Source organism: Colobus angolensis, unplaced genomic scaffold (assembly GCF_000951035.1).
Source record: "Colobus angolensis palliatus isolate OR3802 unplaced genomic scaffold, Cang.pa_1.0 Scaffold282, whole genome shotgun sequence".
NCBI classification, from domain to species: Eukaryota; Metazoa; Chordata; class Mammalia; order Primates; family Cercopithecidae; genus Colobus; species Colobus angolensis.
In genome coordinates, this window is record NW_012116066.1 from 414035 (window position 1) to 423071 (window position 9037).

The 9037-nt window shown below is 47.9% G+C and overlaps 1 protein-coding gene across 4 annotated transcripts in view; it reads left to right on the forward strand.

Annotated features, from left to right (window-relative positions):
• SEPT6 (septin 6) overlaps positions 1–9037 on the forward strand; it is a 90447-nt gene that overhangs the window by 42921 nt on the left and 38489 nt on the right. For all 4 annotated transcript variants that reach the window (XM_011948671.1, XM_011948675.1, XM_011948673.1 and 1 more), the window contains 2 exons: positions 4015–4201; positions 8240–8401. In XM_011948671.1, coding sequence (XP_011804061.1) covers positions 4015–4201; positions 8240–8401 — 349 coding nt within the window. The remainder of the gene's footprint in view (positions 1–4014; positions 4202–8239; positions 8402–9037) is intronic.

Consider the following 9037-nt stretch of genomic DNA (forward strand, 5'->3'; position numbering starts at 1 on the left):
CACCCTGTTGGTCAGGCTGGTTTGGAACTCCTGACCTCGTGATCCGCCCGCCTCGGCCTCCCAAAGTGCTGGGATTACAGGCGTGAGCCACAGTGCCCGGCCTCCACATTTTCTTTATCCGGTCATCAGTTGATGGACATTTGGGTTGTTTTCACCTTTGGGCTACTGTGAATAATTTACTCAAGCTGGGTTCACCAAGTCCCACCTCCCTGGCCTTTTTCCCATTGCTCAAACCTGTCAGACTAGTTTCTGCCTCAGGACCATCCTCACATTTGCTATTCCCTCTGCCTGGAATGCTCTTCGCCCAGATCTCTCCATGGCTCTCTCATCCTCATCCTTGCAGCTCAAATGTCACACCCTTAGAGAAGCCTTCCCTGATCACTGTATTTAAAGTAGTTGAACCCTCAATCACATGTATATCCCATTATCCTATTGGAGTATCTTCATAGTACATATCATTATCCAAAATGAATAAGAATTATTGTCTAGACCAGGGGTTATTTTGTGCTGTTGGCCCCGTTAGCAATCTAGTGAGGCCTATGGGCTCATTCTCAAAATAATGTTTTTAAATGCCGAAAATATACCAAGTATACTAAAAATACAGTTATCAAAATATTTAAAAATTGTGACTTAGTAATCTATGTGCTTCTCTATCAATTCTGGAAGTAATAATATCTATATGCAGGCTTAATAATTATCAGAATTTGGATGTAATGAGTATAAATGCCATTTTGAGCTATTTGCAACAACTGGAATGGGAAATGATGATATCAGTGATTTCTTTTTTTTTTTTTTTTTTTTTGAGACGGAGTCTCGCTCTGTCGCCCAGGCTGGAGTGCAGTGGCCGGATCTCAGCTCACTGCAAGCTCCGCCTCCCGGGTTCGCACCATTCTCCTGCCTCAGCCTCCGGAGTAGCTGGGACTACAGGCGCCCGCCACCTCGCCCGGCTAATTTTTTGTATTTTTTAGTAGAGACGGGGTTTCACCGTGTTAGCCAGGATGGTCTCGATCTCCCGACCTCGTGATCCGCCCGTCTCGGCCTCCCAAAGTGCTGGGATTACAGGCTTGAGCCACCGCGCCCGGCCGATATCAGTGATTTCTATTGGTTATGAAATCACAGATACTGCTAACATTACTATAGATTGTTACCTATGTCTGTAGCTGAAGAAACTGCTAAACTTCAGTTAGAGATTAGTGAAAAAGATGTATTTTTTTCCTATCCAAGTTCACAGATCCTCTGAATTCTATTCACAGAACCTAGGAGGTCCATGAACCCCGTGTTAAGAATGGCTCTCTTGAAATGTCAAAGATTATCAGTAGTGATGGGGAGGGATGGAGTCTGTTGGAGCTGGTTTTGGTCGAAGATGGAGGAGATGAGGAGAACACAGTGAGCAAGGGAATCAAGAGCTAGAAGAAAGCTGCCCTCTCTGCCCATCCATGGGACTTTGGTGTGGAGATGAAGAAATTTCCGGTTGAGAAGGACATGAGAAAAGCAGCATCTCTGAAGGATAGTCAGGTGTCACTTAGAGGGAGGAAGCAGTTTGGGAGGAGGTAGCCTATAAGAATAAAGGATTTAGTTTACCACCCACTGGAGTCCAGTGAGCAGCACAACAGAGTGTGGGAGACAAGTGGCCACCGTGGGAAGATGAGTCACTGGGGCCGGGGGTGGAGGGAACGCAGAGCAGCAGGGGAAACTTTACTATGTTCCAGACAGCAGGCTAGACGTGGAGGATACAGAGATGAATAAGACGAAGAGAAATCACCCATTTAGGATTCGTCTACACCAAATCCTGGTGGCTGATTGGCTGGTCTGATCCATGTACATTTTGGGAGCTTCCGAGAGCCAGAGGCAATTGCAGTAAGACAGGCACAGGGTATCACTACAGATTCCGGGGTGGGGTGGGGGGGAGCTAAAAAATGTACTTTTTAGCTTTATTTTCTTTCCTCCTTTGATTCCTTCTGCAAAGCAAAAAATGAAGTAAAAAAAAGGTAATGTAATTGAGAAAAAAAATGAAGCAGTGCCATCATCAACTATTTCAAATCAGCAAAACATCCAAAAATTAATTAGATAAGCCTAGGGGATACATCCCCCACCCTCACTCCAAATTCGTCAGGAACCTTCTAAGGATCTTTGCAACCAAGACATTCTTTGATGCGATTACCCTTCAGAACAGTGGCTCAGAGGGATCAAAGGAATAAAGAAAGGAGTATGTTTTTAGAGTTTTCTCTGGGGCTCAGGAAGTGGAGGTTGCAGTGAGCGGAGATTGCGCCACCGCAGTCCTGCCTGGGCTACGGAGCGAAACTCCATCTAAAAAAAAAGATTTTTCTCTGGGGCTCCAGAGATAGCCTGAACCTGGATCTCAGCTCTGGCTGCAGCTCTCAGAATCTAGGATCCTGTGATTCTTTTTTAAAAGGCTATTTTCCCCTTCTCTACTAGGGGGATCTTTCAAAAAGGCTCAGCCTGGGAGCTGCTGCAGGTGGGAGGCATTGGCTGGACCCAGCTCCTCCTTTGATCATCATGTTCTGTTCTGGCAGCGGTATCTGAAAACTCCCTGCCCTGGGCCCACATGACAAGCCTCTTCTAGCCTGAAGGGAGGCAGCCCCTCAGCCAGAGAGGCAGCAGACAGACAGGGGAGATGAGAACAAGAGGCAGAGCTGAGCTAAGCTGACCTAGTTAGAGCAGAAAGAGGCTGTAGGGGTGACGGGGATGATGTGGGAGGGGACTGGGACAGAGAGAGAGGGAAGTTTCCCAGGGAGGCCCAGGACAGAGAGACATAGAGGGCTGACTGTTGTTTAAGAAGCCTTGGCAAGACTTGGGGGCCACCTAGAGGAGCCGTGTGTGGAGACTCAGTGAGCTGGCAGGCCTGTGTCCACATGTGCAGGGTGTGCAGGGGGGAGTAGCTTTACCAGATTTTGCCTGAATACTTAATTTTTTTGTCTGTTTGTTTGTTTTTGGAGATGGGGTCTCACTCTGTTGCCCAGGCTGGAGTGCAGTGGCGTGATCTCTGCTCACCGCAACCCCTGCTTCCCGGGTTCAAGCGATTCTCCTGCCTCAGCCTCCTGAGTAGCTGGGATTACAGGCATGAGCCACCACACCTGGCTAATTTTTGTATTTTTAGTAGAGACGAGGTTTTGCCATGTTGCCCAGGCTGGTCTTGAACTCCTGAGCTCAGGAGATATGCCCGCCTCAGCCTCCCAAAGTGCTGGGATTACAGCCATGATCCACCGTGCCTGGCCTGAATACTTAGATTTTAAAGTCACCACCTTGGCAGAAATGAGGATCAGAAAAATATCTTGACCTTGGGGGAGCCAAGTGGGGAGCTCCACTAAACCTAGCAAGAATGAGCAAAAGCCCTGAATGTTCTCACAAGATTGCCCAGCAGTGGGCCAAAGAGAGGTCTTATTTAAAAAAAAAAAAAAAAAAAGAGAGGTCTTGTTACCCACTGTGTACCCAGCTCTCATCTAGGCACTGTAGGGCAACATAAAGGAAGCAAAGACACGAGCCCAGCTTGGAGGAAAATCAGCCCCTCTACAGATAACGGCCAGTGAGCTCCATGCTCTGTTGGGCCCCCCTGAGGGACAGAGAAGTGCCCTTCACAGGCCCTGCCCTTTAGGAAGACACAATCTATTTGAGAGAATCTTGGTGAAGCAACAATAAGTAATTGAATGCCATTTTTTGTTATGCCCCTGACTCGCAGAAGGGATTTCTGGCATAAGTGGGGAAGGCCGTAGGAAGGAGGAGGGCATTAAGCTGAGCCCTGAGGTCTGGGAGGGCAGAATTGGGATGAGGAGAGAGAAAGGGGCATTCTAGTGAAGGTGCACAGATGGGCATATGTTTGGCTCACGTAGGGACCAAGAAGGTGGCCACGCTGACAAGATCGGAGGCCCACTGAAGGGAGATGGAGAAATGCAGCTGGATGGGAGAGAGTCAGGATTACAGAGGGCATTTGAAACTTCCAAAAGGGACAGGGTCAAAATCCAAGTTTTTGATGGGGTTCACCTCTGTCCCTTTTAGCTACAAGCCCATCGTGGAATTCATCGACGCACAATTTGAGGCCTACCTGCAGGAAGAGCTGAAGATCCGAAGAGTGCTGCACACCTACCATGACTCCCGAATCCATGTCTGCTTGTATTTCATTGCCCCCACGGGTCATTCCCTGAAGTCTCTGGACCTAGTGACTATGAAGAAGCTGGACAGTAAGGTATAGGAGGCAGGGGCAGGGGCGCTGGGGGCTCACTCTTACTGATCTCTTGTGCAAAGTAGATTCCGGGAGAGATTTGTGGCATCCTCATCCTCTCCCTCATTCCCTGTCCCTCCATAAAGATGGTGTTATGGATCCAGCACCAGCGTCATACGCTTTGTGATCTGTTTTCCCAGCACTAGGGATGGGCTTGCCCCGAGCTGTCTTTCTGCCCTGATCCATCTTGGAGACTAGAAAGACGGCTCCCTGGGTCTAAGGGCAAAGGCTTTGGCAATGGAAAGCTGTTTTTTCTTTGTCCCAGTGTTCAGTGGCTAGAATCAAACATGCAAACTTGACTTTGAAAGTTATCATTCTTACTATCAATAATTACTTTTATGATTGCAGTTAACATTAAAACCCTCATTATATGCCCACCCCATGAAGTACACATTATTGTTAGCCTCATTTTACAGAAGAGAAAACTGAAGCTCTGAGAGGTTAAGTGACTTGCTCATTGTCATATTGCTAGCTACTGGTAGAGTGCAGATTCTGTGACACTCAGATCTGTGACCGCATGTTATAATGCTTCTATGCCCAAGAAAGATGGCTGTGGGAATCAGGCATTGTCTTGCTTTAAGAAAAACTTGGCTGGGCGTGATGGCTCACGCATGTAATCCCAGCACTGTGGGAGGCCGAGATGGGTGGATCACGAGGTCAGGAGATCGAGACCATCCTGGCTAACACAATGAAACCCTGTCTCTATTAAAAATACAAAAAAAGGCCAGGCGTGGTGGTGGGCGCCTGTAGTCCCAGCTACTTGGGAGGCTGAGGCAGGAGAATGGCATGAACCTGGGAGGTGGAGCTTGCAGTGAGCCAAGATTGGGCCACTGCACTCCAGCCTGGGTGACAGAGCAAGACCCTGTCTCAAAAAAAAAAAAAAAAAAAAAAAACTTTTTTTTTTTAAGGCGGAGTCTCGCTCCGTCGCCCGGACTGGAGTGCAGTGGCCGGATCTCAGCTCACTGCAAGCTCCGCCTCCTGGGTTTCGGCCATTCTCCTGCCTCAGCCTCCCGAGTAGCTGGGACTACAGGCGCCCGCCACCTCGCCCGGCTAGTTTTTTTGTATTTTTAGTAGAGACGGGGTTTCACCGTGATAGCCAGGATGGTCTCGATCTCCTGACCTCGTGATCCGCCCGTCTCGGCCTCCCAAAGTGCTGGGATTACAGGCTTGAGCCACCGCGCCCGGCCAAAAAAAAAACTTTAAAATGCAAATTCTATACCATGTATAAATTACATAATGATTCTTCATGTTAGAGGATTATTTGCTGTACAAAAGAATTGATCACGGGATTCTTCAAAAAGCCTAATTACATTTTCACCTACCATTTAATGTGTGCCAGATGCTGTGATGAGTACTTTATATGCATTATTTTATTTTTTCCTTCCAATAATCCAGTGGTGAGTACTATTATTATTCCCATTTCACTCATGATGAAATGGAGGGACAGAAAGTCAAGTCACTTGCTCAACCTCAGACAACTTGAAATGGGTCTGGGATTTGGACCTAGCTCTGACTCCATGGTCTTTTATTTTACAAAAACTGAATTTAGGCTGGGCTTGGTGGCTCATGCCTGTAATCCCAGCACTTTGGTAGGCCAAGGTGGGCGGATCATCTGAGGTCAGGAGTTCGAGACCAGCCTGGCCAAGCCAACATGGCGAAACCCCGTCTTTACTAAAAATACAAAAATTAGCTGGGCATGGTGTTGCACACCTGTAATCCCAGCTACTGGGGAGGCTCAGGCAGGAGAATCACTTGAACCTGGAAGTGGAGGTTGCAGTGAGCCGACATCATGCCACTGCACTCCAGCCTGGGTGACAGAGCAAGACTATATACTAAAAAATAATAATCGAATTTACATGCAGCCATTTAGTAGCACATCCACTCTAAAACTGAATTTCAGCTCTCATCAGAATAGGAGCGGTTTACATTTTTTGCAGCAATGGGCTCATGGCCCATTAATAAAAGGCTGCTCTTGAAATGTGGCCATGCCCTGCATGTCCTGTATAGGGGCATTGGTGAGCCACATGACTGCAGGCCTGGTGGATGGGCTGAGTTAACTTTGATATATATGTGTGTGTGTGTATATATATATATTTTTAATTAATTAATTAATTTTGTTTGAGATGGAATTTCACTCTTGTTGTCCAGGCTGGAGTGCAGTGGCACGATCTTGGCTCACCGCAACCTCCACCTCCTGGGTTCAAGCAATTCTCCTGCCTCAGCCTCCTGAATAGCTGGGATTATAGGCATGCGCTACCACACCCGGATACTTTTTATTTTTAGTAGAGACAGGATTTCACCATGTTGGCCAGGCTGGTCTCAAACTCCCGACCTCAGGTGATCCACTCCTCAGCCTCCCAAAGTGCTGGGATTATAGGCATGAGCCACTGCTCCCGGCCTGATAATATGTTTTTTTTTTTGAGACGGAGTCTCGCTCTGTCGCCCGGGCTGGAGTGCAGTGGCCGGATCTCAGCTCACTGCAAGCTCCGCCTCCCGGGTTTACGCCATTCTCCTGCCTCAGCCTCCCGAGTAGCTGGGACTACAGGCGCCAGCCACCTCGCCCGGCTAGCTTTTTGTATTTTTTAGTAGAGACGGGGTTTCACCGTGTTAGCCAGGATGGTCTCGAACTCCTGACCTCGTGATCCGCCCGTCTCGGCCTCCCAAAGTGCTGGGATTACAGGCTTGAGCCACCGCGCCCGGCCGATATATGTTTATAGTGTGTCAATGGGGACTTGGCGAAAGTGCCAAGGAGAATAGGCTCTGCCTGCTGTTTCATCTTGGCAAGGGCTTTGACCCCTCTGCCCACGAAAGACTTCAAGGGAAGTGCCTCCAAGGTTCAGTCTTTCTTTGACCCAGCACCTGTGTGATATCAGCCTTCAGAGGCACTCCTAAGCCAAAGTGCAAAGGAGGCAGGATTTATCTTTCACGTCTGGTGCTCCCAGACTCCCGTTTCAGAGCCTGGGGCCTGAGTGCCACCTATGCTCCCCACTCCCCCACCCCCCTGTTGAAGTCTCCTGGCAGGAATGATTATGCTCTCCATGTCAACTTGACCTTAGTGTGCTCTGTCTCACAAACGCACGTGCATTTCAAGTTTCTTTACCTTCTGACAGTAAAAGCCTTGTCCCTTCTTGGAGCAATTTCAAGGATTAGGGTTCAGGTGGACTGAACTTTTGGTTGGCATTAGGCCTTTCTCCTGATGCCTGAAATTGGGCATTTATACTGCTTTTCTTACTCAGAAATTGATCATGACACTGAGGCAGTATAATTCTTTATTCTTTTTGCATAAGCCTCAGATCAAATTGTAACTAGAGGTTCTTCCTCACCTAACCGAGTTGGTTATTCAGTGTCTCTTGCCAGAAAGAGAGCCAGGTGTACATCCTCGCTGAGCACTGTCCTGCCTCCTTTCCCTGCCATCTCTCATGTGGGTCCATATCACACCCGGCTGGGGCTAGCCCGGACTCGATGGGTTGGAACAATTTACTGTTAGCAAGAAGAGGCCACCTCTCCCCTGTCAGCCACAGATTCCCAGCTATCGCCTTTCTGCTTCATATCTCCCAAGCAGTAACCCTGATACCAAGATATCATACAGCTCATCGATTTGGATCTGAACTGGTAGACAGCTCATGCTTAAGACTATGGACTTAGGAATAAGGCTGAGTTTGGATTCGAATCCCAGTTCTGCTACTTACCTGCTCCATGGCCTTGGACAAGTTACTTAACCTCCCTATGCCTTAATTTCTCATTGGCAAAATAGTAATAATACCTCCTGGAAAGAAGGGTTATTGTCAGGATTAATTGTGCTAATTCATGTAAAAGCACTTAGTTCAGTGCCTAGCACAGTTAGTACTTGTCGTTTATTGTATTGTCATTTGGCTATAGAAGCGACCAGTCCTTGACCACTGGGCTGAGTGGCTCCCTCTGGCAGCTGGTGGAAGTCTTAGGTGATGCTGCTATCAGTTGCAGGTTACCAACAATGACCCCACTTTGCCCTCCTCTCCCTAGGTGAACATCATCCCCATCATTGCCAAAGCAGATGCCATTTCGAAGAGTGAGCTAACGAAGTTCAAAATCAAAATCACCAGCGAGCTTGTCAGCAATGGAGTCCAGATCTATCAGTTTCCTACAGATGATGAGTCAGTAGCAGAGATCAATGGAACCATGAACGTGAGTGGGAGCAATTTCCTGACCATTTGCTTTTTATGATGATTATCATTATTTTAATTTGTTTTAGAGACAGGGTCTTGCTCTGTTGCCCAGGCTGGAGTGCAGTGGTGTGATCACAACTCATTGCAGCCTTGAACTCCTGGGCTCAAGGGATCCTCCTGCCTCAGCCTCCCAAGTAGCTGGGATTACAGGTGCACTCACAACACCTGGCTAATGTTTTAATGTTTTGTAGAGACGGGGTCTTGCTATGTTGCTCAGGCTGGTCTTGAACCCCTGGGCACAAGCAATCCTCCTGCCTCAGCCTTGTAATCCCAAAGTACTGGGATTACAAGTGTGAGCCACCGCGCTGACCTCTTTATTTTTATTATTTTACCAAAGAGCAGCAAAACATCTTCACCATCCATCTTAGTGTAGTTAACTCTTTTTTTTTTTCTTTTACTTTTTTTTTTGAGTCAGGATCTCATTCCATTGCCCAAGCTGGAGTACAGTGGCACAGTCTCGGCTCACTGCAACCGAGAGATGTTATTTTTAAATATCAGGGTTGGGCCGGGCGCGGTGGCTCAAGCCTGTAATCCCAGCACTTTGGGAGGCCGAGACGGGCGGATCACAAGGTCAGGAGATCGAGACCATCCTGGC